Source organism: Brachypodium distachyon, chromosome 1 (genome assembly GCF_000005505.3).
Source record: "Brachypodium distachyon strain Bd21 chromosome 1, Brachypodium_distachyon_v3.0, whole genome shotgun sequence".
Classification (NCBI taxonomy): Eukaryota; Viridiplantae; Streptophyta; class Magnoliopsida; order Poales; family Poaceae; genus Brachypodium; species Brachypodium distachyon.
Genome location: NC_016131.3, coordinates 60,371,883 through 60,385,106, shown reverse-complemented (window position 1 = coordinate 60,385,106; position 13,224 = coordinate 60,371,883). Strand labels below are relative to the sequence as shown.

General features: G+C 46.8%; 3 protein-coding genes and 1 non-coding gene across 7 annotated transcripts; 1 reads left to right on the top strand and 3 right to left on the bottom strand.

The window, feature by feature from the left end:
- Positions 1 to 2,432: 2,432 nt before the first annotated feature.
- On the top strand, positions 2,433 to 6,809 carry LOC100824728. 2 transcript variants are annotated; one of them, XM_014897841.2, is made up of 4 exons: positions 2,433 to 2,853; positions 5,418 to 5,508; positions 5,632 to 5,899; positions 6,113 to 6,344. In XM_014897841.2, the coding sequence occupies exons 2-4, from the start codon at positions 5,425 to 5,427 to the stop codon at positions 6,175 to 6,177; spliced, it is 417 nt and encodes a 138-aa protein (XP_014753327.1). In that variant the 5' UTR covers positions 2,433 to 2,853; positions 5,418 to 5,424; the 3' UTR covers positions 6,178 to 6,344. The 2 variants fall into 2 exon arrangements, with proteins under 2 accessions (XP_014753327.1, XP_003557790.1); XM_003557742.4 differs by lacking the exon at positions 6,113 to 6,344 and adding an exon at positions 6,415 to 6,809 and having other exon boundaries at positions 2,441 to 2,853.
- On the bottom strand, positions 6,758 to 8,574 carry LOC100832520 (metacaspase-1). Its single transcript, XM_003561531.4, has 4 exons — positions 7,959 to 8,574; positions 7,488 to 7,818; positions 7,245 to 7,365; positions 6,758 to 7,155 (listed from the first exon to the last, which is right to left on the bottom strand). Exons 1-4 carry the CDS (start codon positions 8,350 to 8,352, stop codon positions 6,892 to 6,894), a joined length of 1,110 nt encoding a protein of 369 aa, XP_003561579.1. The 5' UTR covers positions 8,353 to 8,574; the 3' UTR covers positions 6,758 to 6,891.
- A 1,816-nt stretch (positions 8,575 to 10,390) lies between these two features.
- On the bottom strand, positions 10,391 to 12,480 carry LOC100824424 (metacaspase-1). 3 transcript variants are annotated; one of them, XM_014900072.2, is made up of 4 exons: positions 11,792 to 12,480; positions 11,286 to 11,616; positions 10,864 to 11,174; positions 10,391 to 10,730 (listed from the first exon to the last, which is right to left on the bottom strand). In XM_014900072.2, the coding sequence occupies exons 1-4, from the start codon at positions 12,234 to 12,236 to the stop codon at positions 10,699 to 10,701; spliced, it is 1,119 nt and encodes a 372-aa protein (XP_014755558.1). In that variant the 5' UTR covers positions 12,237 to 12,480; the 3' UTR covers positions 10,391 to 10,698. The 3 variants fall into 3 exon arrangements, with proteins under 3 accessions (XP_014755558.1, XP_024312583.1, XP_003557789.1); XM_024456815.1 differs by having other exon boundaries at positions 10,864 to 11,179; positions 11,781 to 12,479; XM_003557741.4 differs by having other exon boundaries at positions 10,864 to 11,179; positions 11,792 to 12,477.
- Positions 12,481 to 12,690: 210 nt separating this feature from the next.
- TRNAM-CAU lies at positions 12,691 to 12,777 on the bottom strand. Its single transcript is given in 2 exon segments — positions 12,691 to 12,726; positions 12,740 to 12,777. It is a non-coding gene; the product is annotated as a tRNA-Met (tRNA).
- Between the last annotated feature and the right edge of the window lie 447 nt (positions 12,778 to 13,224).

Sequence of the window (13,224 nt, the reverse complement as noted above, 5' to 3'; positions counted from 1 at the left end):
CACACAGAGGACGCTCGAGCCTAAGAAACGGCTGATCTCACTTCTAAGACTCTATTTCTAGAGGTTTTTCTTTTTCTTGAGTTTAGTAAATTGCACAGAACATATTCAAGAGATGGAGCAAGAGAAACTATAACTCCCAAGAAAACTTAACAAAAACCAACTTCAAAACTTGAAGACTAATTAGTAACAAAAAGAGTCAGACATACACAAGTTTACCCGTTAATCTTGTTGGTGCAAACTATCATGCACAAAACTAATACAATTATGATACATCAATTTTTAAATAAGTCAATATTGTGTACAATAATCCCCGTGAAAAAAGAAGTTGTGTACAATAAGTAGAACCGATAGATTAAGTGGTAAACTTTTATGTCTCTGCTCCTCTCCTGTCCTCTTCTTATATGTTGGTAGATTTTTATATACATTTGATCAAAAAAATTTAAAAAAATTGATCAATTTTTTTAAATGAATTAAGGCAAATATAGTCTCATATTAGCTGTCAAAATATTACATGTATCTAGACATATTTAAATATATAAATACGTTCAAATTTAGACAAATTTGAGTCACTTAAATATGGGACGGAGGGAGTATTAGGGACGGAGTAAATGAGTTTATGAGAGATAACAAATCAAATTCCCCAGATAGAAAATTACGCAAAAGTACCACATTTGGAGCAACCTTCTATGAAAACCACCTTTTTTTTAATTTGTTTGTAAATCGCCACCAATTTTGAGGATACAGGTCGCTCCGAACACCAATTTTTTGGTTGAACACGATTGACGGTAAATCTGACAATTGGACCCACTTGTCGGAGCCAGCGTGGCGCCACATCAGTGCTCAACGGACAGCAAAGAAAAATCATGAATTTTGTGCCGACGGTGGACTTCGTCCCGGAGGCGCCCACCTCTCCGCTGGCCCCTAGCTCGCGGTCGTGGACGAGCCTGGCCGACGCCGGGGCACCCTCCCCTGCTCCGTCCGCCGTCGCCTACATTGTCCTCAAGCTCGCCGCGCAGCTCCATCCGCGCCGCCGCTCCGCCCCCCATGACCGTTCGACCTGCCCATCGCGGTTCAATGCAGCGAGTCAATACAGCGTGGCCGACGGAGAAGATGGCGGTGACGGTCGTCGGGCATGGGGAAGAAGAAGGAGGCGCCGGGCTTCGGGGGCGCTGCTCGATGCGCCGAGGTGCGCCGTGCTTGCGCGCCGGTACAGCAACGCGAACGGCGGCGGCGGAGAGGCAGATTCGGCGCTGGAGAAGCCCAGCGACGGCGAGGTGTGGCGGCCGGACGAGCTGCGCGTCATGGGGGAGGCTCGATGCGCGGGGCAGGAACTCAACGCAGCCCATCTACATCGTGCTGTTCACCTTCCTGCAGCGCGTCACAAGAAGCTCCTGTACCACTGCACGCTTGCAACGACGACGCCGAGCTCACGGCAGCCGACGGCGAAGAATTGGGGCGTTCACCGTTGGTCGAACGTCGAAGTTTCCTGAAATTGGAAGAAGGAATGGGTCCAGGGAGATGCACGGAGCCACCTCCACATCGTCCGCATGTTCCATTCATGGCTTCTGCCACGAACTCCATGTCCATGGCCTACATAGAGCTCAGCTATATAGCTCCGTGCATGGAACGTGCTCGATAATATGCCGCAGGGCGGAGCTTCCTCGCCGGTGCCGGTGCCGATGCCGTGGGCACGGTGGGTGCACGTGGCGCTACAGGTGGGACAGGCGCTGGAGTACCTCCACGTGCAGTGCGAGTCCCAGGTGGTGCACGGTGACTTCAAGGACTCCAACGTGCTGCCGGAAGCAGCCATGAACACCAGGCTCTGCGACTTAACAAAGTGGTCGCGCAGACAGGCCGGGGGAGGTTGGTGTCGACAAAGAAGAGTGGCGCAGTGGCCCAGACGTCCGCTAGAGGGAGAGCGCGGCGATGCGTCATGGAGGAAGATGCGCGGGTGGGTTGGGGCGAAGCGGAGCACGAGGATCTGCAGCGGAGCATGAGGAGATCCCGTGGCTGCGGGTGCTGCAGATATTGCTAGCCCGATGAGTCGTCATGGTGGTACACGCCGCCGACAGACGGCCGTCCGCCAGTACGCCCGCCGTCGCCCATCCCCAAACGCGTCGTCGAGCCCGGCGTGTCGCAGGCGCTCTCCAACGAGGAGCAGGTCCAGCTCCGGCTCGGGCGCCTCCCGTATGCTCCAGTTGGGCGCGACCGGCGGAAGAGCTCCGCGGCGTCTCTGCCGGAGAAGACGAGCGCTCGGGTTCGGACAGCTCGGACGGCTTGTCCAGCTTGGCGCCACGGTGGCACCGACATGTGGGCCCATTTGTCAGTTTTTACATCAAAACACAATTAACCGGTTAATGATGATTTTGCGTAATTTTCTCTTTCCCCAGATGGAAATAGGAACTGTTTGGACCTTGCAATCCTGACCGTCCAGACTACAGAATAATCCAACCGCTCCATTGTCTCTCCCTCAATCCCTCAATTTCTTCGCGGCCCCCGAAGCCTCAACTCCGTCAGCGCCGCCGCCGTCCAAGACCAACAGCTGCTGTTTGCTCATCCCATCTCCTCCTCCTTCCTAGGCAGCTACTGCTTCTTCTCCTGCTCTTGCCAAAGACATCTACTTGCGCCGCAACTCAGCCCACGCGTCTCCCATAGCCTCTGCACCACCTAAGGCAGGTAGGAGACGCGGGCGGCGGACATTGCGCAGCTCATAGTCATCGGCAGAGGTGGGCACAAGCGCATCCGTGCTGATATTTGGCTGCATCGGTTGACACGCGTCCTCCGCACGGGCAACCCTAAGCCCACGGCGGAACGGTTGCAGCGGCGCTTCCCTAATTCCCCTCCAGTCACTTGGTTTGTCTTCTTGCCTTCTCTCTGAAATTTGAGTACTTCCTCCGTCCAACAAAGGATGTCTCAACTTTGACTAAATTTGAATGCCTCTATACACTAAGTCATGTCTAGATGCATCCAAATTTTGATAAACTTGAGACATCTTTTGTTGGACGTTGGGAGTATAACAATTTTTTTATAATATTGCTATGCTTCAATTATCCAAGAGTTGAAACATGCTGTCCTAGTGTAGATATGATAATTTGTAGTGCGGTTTGTTAAAATTGACTGAAAATACTGACATGGTCATTTATTTATTTTCAATTATGAACAGCAGTCCCTCCATATCGCCTAGTTAGTATTGTAGCAGTTTGGCACACTTACTTCCTTGCAGAGAAATTATCTAGTCGTATCCGTACGCACAGTACAGTCCTGATTAAAACACACACATTTCGTTCACATGCTATTGGGGTGGTAAGAAAAGATGTTCTTTACAGAAGCTCATGATTTGTGCTGAATATCTTTGATGGAGTGGTTTTCTCAACCAATAGAAAGGAATTATATGAATCTAAAGGGAGTAAGGCTTTGAGAGAGGGACACATCACAAAGATACTTCATGCTACCGATAACTTTGATCTGGATCTTCATGCTACCAATTTCGTTCACATGCAGAGGACATACTGTTATAGTTTTGCATTATAAGGGAATAGGTCGATGTTTTTCTAGTTCAATGATTCATGTTTATGTTTGAGGTAGATTTTATTTTGAAGTAGCACGGAATTTATTAAATATACCTGAGTTGTTGGGTTACACTTACAATGAGCTTGACATAACGTATTTCTAGAAATCCTTGCTAGCACTGCCATGTTACCTTCGCACCCCCCCCCCCCCCTTTAATTTTCCTTTTGACCCTTTAATGTAGTGAGTAAGGTATTGTATCTAGGTTCTGTGAAGCTTACAATAGAATTTCATAAAAGTAGTAAAAAGGAGATGGTGGATTGAATTTTTTTGTTGGCTCGATCAAGTCCACAAGGCTGGTCTATTTTGACGGTTCATTATCTCTTTTTGCACCATTACATTCTTCCTTGTTTAGGTATGATCCATACATTGTCCCTTGTAGAATGGTCATGCAAATGCAAATAGAAATTCAAGGAAAATGAGAATTGCAACAATTGTTAAGTTATTTCCTTCCAGTACAAATTATATCCTTTCTCTGTATGGACATATAATTTCTCCAAAGTACTATGCCACAAAAAACATTCATACCAAAATAACCGGTCTATATTTTCTCTCCAGAATTAATCCGCACCACTATTATCTAGTCGGAATTCGTATTAGACATGTAGTACTAACTAGGGCTCTCTTATTTCTTAATCTGATTAATTTTTCAATTTAATTCAATGGTCGGGGCTTTTCTTGCCTAATTTTTTTCTTCTGTTATTTACTGTCAATCTCTATACAACATGTGGCCATCATAGGACCAGCGAGTGATCTCGGTTTTCTCTCTTCTTCTGGTTGCTGTGGGAATTTCTCTCTTAAAACAGGGGATACACCTTGAACTCCATATGTTGTTTATAGATACATAGATCGCGAGGAGTCCCTTTGCAGTTGTAATTTACTCTCAAAGAAACTGATTGTAGTGTAGCTCAATAGTGCAACAATTAGTTCGATTGCACCCTCTGAGTTGTTCTATTTCTAATCTGCTTAAGTTTATTTGTTTGACTAATATTACTTTCTTCTATTGACTATGTATATTAGGGTGAACTATTTCATATAATCTATCAAATTCATTATCTAGAGTCTAGATTAATTTTGTTATAATCGCTTGGATTTGCACATAAAGTGAGAACTGAAATAACTGTGCCACTGATGTAAATTGCAAAATGTTTTGTTTTGCATGTTTTGCTTCTGGCATTATCTTTGCATTTAGATAATCCAATTCACAGCGTGCCATTGTGCTAGTAGTTACAGAGGCAAAAGGACTGTACCATGATAACCAACTGGCTATTGAACAAAGTCATCAGAGCACAGAACTTAATATATACACATATTACAGTACCGCTGTACAATTTCAGAAATCTCTTCAAACCAACTAGCAAGCTGTGCTTGAAGTAGTTTGAGGTTCTCCCATATCTGAGTGCTTATTGATCTATTCCATTATGATTGCCATATGTTAATCTTTAACTTCTTTGTGGTCCATGGTTAACAGTTAGCACTGATTACCTTATCTATTTTAGGCATTCTTGTTAATTCAATTTGTTGAGCAACCTCGTAGATTTCGTTTGGTAAGATAAAACACAATTCATTCCCTATTTAGAGAATTCATCTACTTGGAAGTAATATTAATTATTTTAAATTGTAGTAGAGCAGGACCTTCAGCCTGGGGATATTAGATCGCTTTTATAAGGGATGGGATCTCACACTTTTGTACCACACTTCTTTTTGTGTTTTTTTTTTCTCACTTTGTTGCCTCTATAACACACCATGCGTATTGCTAGAATTGAAACTCTTAAGATTTGAGTGTAATTTTGGTTATTCGTGTATGGTATGCAGAGAGGATTGTATTCTTAAGTAACGTTATTTTGCAGTTTCGTCATGGATCCCAACATGAAGCACCTTCAAGAGACTTTGGTTGATATTGAAACTGATGCAGAGCAACTTCTTCTGGCAAGACATCAGGTCATATGACAATACTTCTTCTGACTTATTCGTGTCACAACAATATGCATGTATGTGTTGCTGACTTATTCATGCCATATCACAATGTTGATATCTTATGGTTTGTTCTTTTGTCACTATCAGTTAGTGGAAAATGACAAGATGCGGAATGCTAACAGGGAGGCATTGACGGCCCTCCGGAAAAAAGCCAGGACAACCAAAACTAGTGTTCCATCTCCCTTTGATGTCATAATGAAAGAGATGGAAGGAACATCAGGCAGAGAGCTGATAAAGGAGATATGCCCAACATGTGGAAACCACGACCCCAAAGAACATACATGGTTAATGTTTCCAGGATCAGATATTTTTGCCCGCGTTCCATTTCATGTAACGCACACTATTCTAGACAAAGGTACCTTCTTTTATCTTGATCCATGAATGCAGTGCATTATTTTTACTACTGAAGTAGGTTTGTTACACTCAAAGTATCTGCCATCCTTGAAAACCAAGTTTATTCCATTTTGTTGGATTACTCATATTCACTACATCGTTTCCATAACCTATGTAAGGTAGTGGTCTAGTTCCATACTTGTGTTGAAAATTTGCATTTACATTTTCTTTGCAGATGGACTGTTAAAATCACTGTTATGGGATCTCAGGGTTAGCAGGCTTAGTCCAATGCTCATTTAGTTGTTTATGTTAAGCAATTATATCTTCTGGCATCCAAAGTCCTTGTGATGATGTGGACACTTGAAATTATTTATCCTTCATTTTTGCAAAACTTGAACTATTTTTTTTGTTGAAGTGTGCAATTTGTATGTTTTCCAAATGGAAATCTATGCATGCCTTTTTCTGAATTACACGTCTTTAGCCAGCCCCTTACTACTGTATTTGCTATATTTCTTATCTCATTTCACAACGGTGCAGATCAAGAACGCCTAGACTATGACAGCAAGAAGCTGCAAAGCTTTGTCAAGGAGAAGTCGTTCCTGATCTCCGAGAAAGGTGCCCTTGCTGACAAGATCAGTCCTGGCATCGTGAAATCCCTCGTGAGTCTCACAGATAAACCCAAGTAGGCACAATACGTGAGTCCAAATGCTGGCAGAGTCATGTTGGTCTAATCCCCTGGTCTGCTCCAGTCCACGAGAGTATGTACTACAATTTCATGGGTTCACCGAGTGGTATTAGCAACTGGAGTGTTCTTCGGGGAGCATCAGAACATGTGGTTCGGTTTTGACGCTTTGTTCTTTTGCATTACCAAGACGACGCGTATATTATTATGTTTCTTATAAACATCAGTAATATAATTGCACTGCAGTACATTATGTTTTTCATAGACGGAATTATAGTGGCGGCTGTAAACTTGTTTTGGGACGTGTGGGAATGGTGTGATGGATTGGAGCCTCAGAGGAGGAACGGCTTCCGGTAGATGTCGAAGGCCTCGGAGGAGCAGAGCTGAGGCTCCTGCACGCTGCTGGAAGCGATCATGTTGCGGACGAAGGAGCCGAACCGTCCGGTGAGGAGACGGCGGCCACTGCCCTGGCCGTCGCGGATGGTCGACCTCATCGCGCTCAGCAGCCGCCCGTACGTCGTGCCAGGTTCCGACCCCACGGCCTTGATGAAGCTGTCCGTCATGGCGCCAATGGAAGCGGACTGATCGGAGAACCCCTGGATATGCACGTCAACCATCGCAGAGGATCAGAAGATGCAGACAGAGTTCCTGGCGGTAGTTTACAGGAGAAGAGGCGCGTACGTACACTTGAGTCTGCGGACTTCTGGTCGTCGTTGCAGCCGCTGATCGAGATCGCCAGGCCTCCCTTGGTGCCCTTGCACTTGTCCGGCCGACGGGTGTGGTTCTCCCACTGCCAGTAGCCGGTTCTTGGAGGGAATTAATCGACGGGCAGCAAGATTAATTCGTCAGGTTATTATTTGTTTCCTTTGGCGCGCGACCAAGTAGAAGAAACCATAGTAGGTTGTGCAGAAGATGCATGCATACATACCTGGACATTCGGCAGAGGTAGGGGAGGTCGAGGATGGTGCCGCTGTGGCAGGTGTCGATGATGGCGTGGAGCTTGACGCCCTGGACCAGCGGCCGGACGATGGTCTCGTTGATCTCGTCGTCCAGGATCTTGCCCTTGTCCTCGAAGTCCAGCGGGCACAGCGCCTCGTTGTAGCCGTCCACCTCGTCCCCGTCCGTGTCAAGCTTCTGCACGCCGTGGCCGGAGAAGTGGAACACCAGCGAGTGGCCCGCCTCGCACCCCGCCACCAGCCACCGCATCGCAGCCAGCAGATTCTCCTTCGTCGGCACCCTACGCGGGTCATCGCTCTTCTCTGACACATACAAGAGCACAACATCATGAGAAAAATTACTACTTACTCTGTTCCTAAATTCTTGTCGTTGTTTGACCTAAAACAACGACAAGAATTTAAGAACGGAGAGAGTATTAGTGACTACGGAGTAGTAGATTTACCTGTGAGGATGAGGATGCAGTCGCTGGGGAAGCCAAACTTGTCGCACAGGAGGCCCCTCATGGAGTTGACGTCGTTGACCGTGCCCTTGAGCTCGTAGTCGGTGCCCGTGTAACTGACGCCCACGAGGACGGCGCGCTTGTTGCCACGGGCCACGGGGTAGCCGGCGGCGGCGCCGGCGGCGGGCAGCTCGCGCCTGTCGACGGAGGGCGCCGACAGCATGCTGTTGCCCCCCACGCTGCGGTACTGCCGCTCGATGCGCGTCACGCGGTGGCAGAGCGCGCACCGGACGCTGCTCGACCCCGCGCCAGCGCCAGCGGGCGGCACCACGAGCCCCGCGCCGCAGTGGCTGCACCACGGCCTCGTCCTCGTCCTCGGCGGCCCCGTGTTGCCCATGCCGATCGATCGGGAACTGCAACACGATGATCTGGAATTACGTACGTGCCCAAGTCCAAGTGTGCGTGTATGCCAATTGAGATGCTGGTGATGCGTGGCACCATTAATTCTGCCTTGAGACTGGCAAATATGCCAACCATGGGATGGGATATTGGGATGGGAGGCAAACGAAACGCGCTTGCTTTATTCGAAGAAGCACTACTGGGTAATGGCTCAGCCCGTCAGCTGCTGCTTTCGACGTGTGCTTAGCATGAGAATACGATTCATGTCGTCTCAGGGTGGCTCACGGAGAATCTTGGGGGGTTTTCTCCAGTTTTTCTTTTGGTTCAGCTCTGTAGACAACGTTAGGTATGAATATATACTTTGTTTTGTACTACCTCTATCCCTAAATATAATACACCTTTTGTTCCTAAATTTAAGATGCTCTAATTTTGTACTTTGACTAGGTTTACACAAAAGCCTACCAACATCTGCAACTCTAAATTATAGTTTTATTAAATCTGCATCACAAATATCTTCGTAAATATTAATATTTTTTCTATAAATTTGGTCAAACTTCTTAAAATTTGATAAAGTTTATAAAAAATGTACAAAGAAGTTTGACATAGGACAAAGTATCTGCAATAAGTACAATATGAAGATATATATCATGGCTTTAATAAAACTAAATTATAGTTGTAGATGCTTTCTCCTATGTCAATTTTCTTTATATATTTTTTATATAAACTTGATCAAATTTTAAGAAGTTTGACTTAGAGCAAAGTTAGAACATCTTATATTTAGTTAGGAACAGAGGGATTGGAGTATTCTCTTCTACCTTTTCTTTTTTCAAAGTGGAGTGAGATATGGGTAGTGATGTATATCCGTTCTCTCTCACACATGCAGGAGAAACTGTTGCATATTTGTTCGTTATTTCATATGGGAAATTTGTTCAGTTCCATCCGATGTCTAAGATGCCTCCTTGAGAGAGAGACGAAAACCATAACACTTGGCTCCTCACTGAGAGTGAGTGAGCCAACAAGGAGGGGGGGGGGGGCACACAAACCCAAAGAGAGGAGAGAATCAGATGTTTTGTCGGATCTGTTTGCTGGAATTTCATAGGTACGCAGTCTTGGGATATTGTCGGTTTGAGAGGTCAAACGATGTCAGATTGAGCTGTAATTTTGATGCCGTGTTCAAGACCCCCGGTGCCACATATCTAACAAGTTTCACGCAATTTAGATCAGCTGTTTAAGAGAAATAATCTGAAAACCATAGGGCACATAAATTGTGTTTCCTTGTTTTGTTGATGTTTACTCTTGAAGTTTTAGAGAAAACTCCATCGTATCCATTTTACTAATAGTGGAAGTTGGAGTGAACCGGTCGGTTCTCGTGGTTTTTCACCTTGAGGAGGTTTTCCATGTAAATCATTATGTCTCTCGAACATTACATTGTGTTTATTCCGTTGGTTAATTGTTGGTTGAATCTGCTCTCAAAGTTCAGTACATGTTGACGGGATTGTGCTATGAAAATTTGGTGTGTGGGTAAATTGGTGTACTGCATTGTTGCTGCCCAAACCCAACATAGTCAATTTATCCATGAAGATCCACACTTTGCATCTGACAATGATTTATCCATGTGCCCATAGACCTTGCTTCCAAATGCGTGCTGAATTTTTTTCTTCCTAATATATGAAAATCTACCTAATAAATGGAATTCAGGTTCATGCATTTTTTTATTGTGCAAAATATGCATGAATTCTTGGTGTGTCTATAAATTGCATGGCAGGGCAATCCAGTTATGATCCAAAATGGTGATGAAGTAATGCATCGAAGATATATTTCGGTGATATAACGTTGAAAACGTAAAATTGTGAATGCTTTTTTGGTTTGTAATTCGAAAATGTGAATAAATACCCATTGGTTGCAAATATAATATTTATGATAAATGTTCAAAAGAGTGCGTAGTCTTTTGTTTGCTTCTCATGAAACTTTTTTCTTTCGAAAAGGAGGTTGAAACCTCCGGGCTCTTCATCAAAATGATGCACACAACCACAAAATGTATTTTCCCTCCTTTTGTGAAGAAAATGCTTAAGGCTTCCTTCGGATGCACATAATGAAGACCTTGGGATTTAATTTGCTCCAGAAAAACCAAATCAGACTCTGTATTGAATTTGAAATGGACCAAGACACATACGCGCGCGAGGTGCGGCGTGCACACAGCATTGGTGTCGAGCCGAGCGGCTCCACCAGCACGGCGCCGGAAGACAGTGCCTTCACGGCGTTGGCCAATCAGAGATGTACAGTAATATGCTTCTGTTTTAGAGCTCTCTGTTTTAACTACAAGAGAAATGGCTTTCTGTAGATGTCAAATGTCTCGGACGCGCACAGTTGTGGCTCCTGCATATGGAAAATTGGTCGTGCAAATTAGGGATCATCAACTCGTCACACGACCATGCATCTCAGTGGATGCACACATGTTTAAGCAGATTTTCAAGGTTACGCTTAACTGATCGATCACGACATTTCGTACCTGTGCGCAGCTGAAGGTGATGACCCGGCGGAAGAAGGAGCCGATGGGTCCAGGGATGCCACACTCGCCGCCGTTGTCGCGGATCGTGGCCCGCATGGCGCTGAGCAAGCGGCCGTATGTGGGGCCCGGCTCCGACAACACCGCCTTGATGAAGCTGTACGTCATGGCGCCGGTCGAGGCGGAGCCGGAGAAGGACGTGGTGTCTGCCGAGTTCTGGCTGTCGCCGCAGCCGCTGAACGAGATGGCGATGCCGCCGTTCGTGCCTTTCGGCGTCTCCTGCTGACGTGCCTGGCTCTCCCATTGCCAGTAGCCAGTTCTTGGAGAGAAGGTCGATCACAAAAATTAAGGTTTATTTGTGAGATTGTTTTAATTTGTGAGCTCGTGCATTGGCGCATATATATTTGCATGTGATGAAGTTGTACCTGGATATTCGGCAGAGGTAGGGGAGGTCGAGGATGGTGCCGCTGTGGCAGGTGTCGATGATGGCGTGGAGCTTGACGCCCGGGCCCAAAGGCCGGACGATGGTCTCATTGATCTCGTCGTCAAGGATCACGCCGCGGTCCTCAAAGTCCTGTGGGCAGAGCGCCTCGTCGTAGCCGTCCATCTCGTCGCCGTTGTTATCCAGCTTCTGCACACCGTGGCCAGAGAAGTGGAACACCAGGGAGTCGCCGGAGGTGCAGCCCTCCACCAGCCACCGCATGGCCAGCCGGAGGTTGTCCTTGGTCGGCACCCGGTACGGGTCCTTCTCATCCGCTGCACTTTGCACGTAATTAACATGCATCGATGATGATGATCGATCACAAAATGAAGTCAATTCATCCTTATTTTCTTCATAAATCAAGATCAACAACTTGCAGGGCCGATTAAATTAAGCTCGCCAGTGTGAATTACGAATTATGATTCTTAATTTGACTCACATACTACGTACGTGTAAGGGTGAGGATGCAGTCGGTGGGGAAGTTGAACTTGTCGCGGAGCAGGTAGCGCATGCAGTTGACGTCGTTGACGCTGCCCTTGAGCTCGTACTTGGTGAAGGCGTAGCTGATGCCGACGAGGAGCGCGCGCTTCTTGCTGCTCCGGTCGCGCGGGTAGCTGGCCGGCAGCCCGTACGCGTCGCCGGCGCGCATGGACTCGGAGGACGAGGGCGGCGGCTGCGACGTCGCGGAGGCGGAACCGAAGGCGTTGTTGAAGAGACCCTTGATGAAGCCCATGGCCTGGTGCAGGCCGCCCTGGTGCTGCGGCCGGCGCTCCACGCGGGTCTCGGCGTGGCAGAGAGCGCACCGGACGGAGCGCGCGCTCGCCGCAGCCGACAGGGACGCGCCGCAGTGTCTGCACCATGTCGTCCGCGCATGCCTCGCCCTCGCGCTCGCCATCAACGGATGAAGGAGAGGTAGAGTGCCTGCTTCTCTGCTGGCCCGTCAGAACTCAGAAGTCAGAACTCAGAGCGCGTGCCTGCCTAGGTAGGCTACAGGCGGCGGCGCAGGAACATTCTTTTTATCAAGTGAGGTGAGCAACTGGTACCAGCGTTCGAGAAAGAAGGCATCGCGCGCAGCGCATTGGAGTGTGGTGAGGATGGTACGATGCGTTGTGGATGGCAGGGTGATTGTATTGATGCTATTGCTAGCTACCTTTCGGTTCGGTTCGGCCATGGCTGCTTTATTCTCAAGAGCATTCGATGCTTTATTCGACGTGCGGGTAAGACGGAATCGTATTCATATACTAAGAAGGACGGTTTACAATTTAGAAAAGGTCAGATGTCCTTGTCAAAAAGAAATTGGTCAGATGTGGAGAATGTGTGTGGAAGCGCAGACTGGAAAAAAAATTAGTTGGGGTGAGAGAGGCTCGAACTCTCGACCTCAGGATCACTCGCATTAGCTATGAGACCTACGCGCTAGCCAACTGCGCCACCACCCCGTTTGTTCGGGATACTTCGATGAAATTTTATATCGCGTCTGTTTCATAATTCTTGTCAAAATATTACATGTATCTAGACGTTTTCTAGGAATAGATCCATCCATTTTTTGAAAATTTGAGACAAGAATTATGAAATGGAGGGAGTATTACGCTAAACATAACTATTATGCGCCGGTCAAGTTTTTGTTTTGTTTTGTTTGAGCGCTAATGGGCTAGAGAATTAGGCCCGTAGGACAATTCTGCGACAGTTAAAATCAAAGGCTCAAAGCCTTCTATTGAGCTATCACAAAAGAAAAAACTTCCATTGTTTTGTTCTTAAGAAAAAAAGGAACGGTTTCGGTCCTTGGTCCTCGGCGACTGCAGTGATGGTTCGTGACGGACCCTGTTACTTGTGGATCGTCAAGTCGTCACACAATTTTTTCTCTTCTTTTTTTCTCGAGGAAGAGG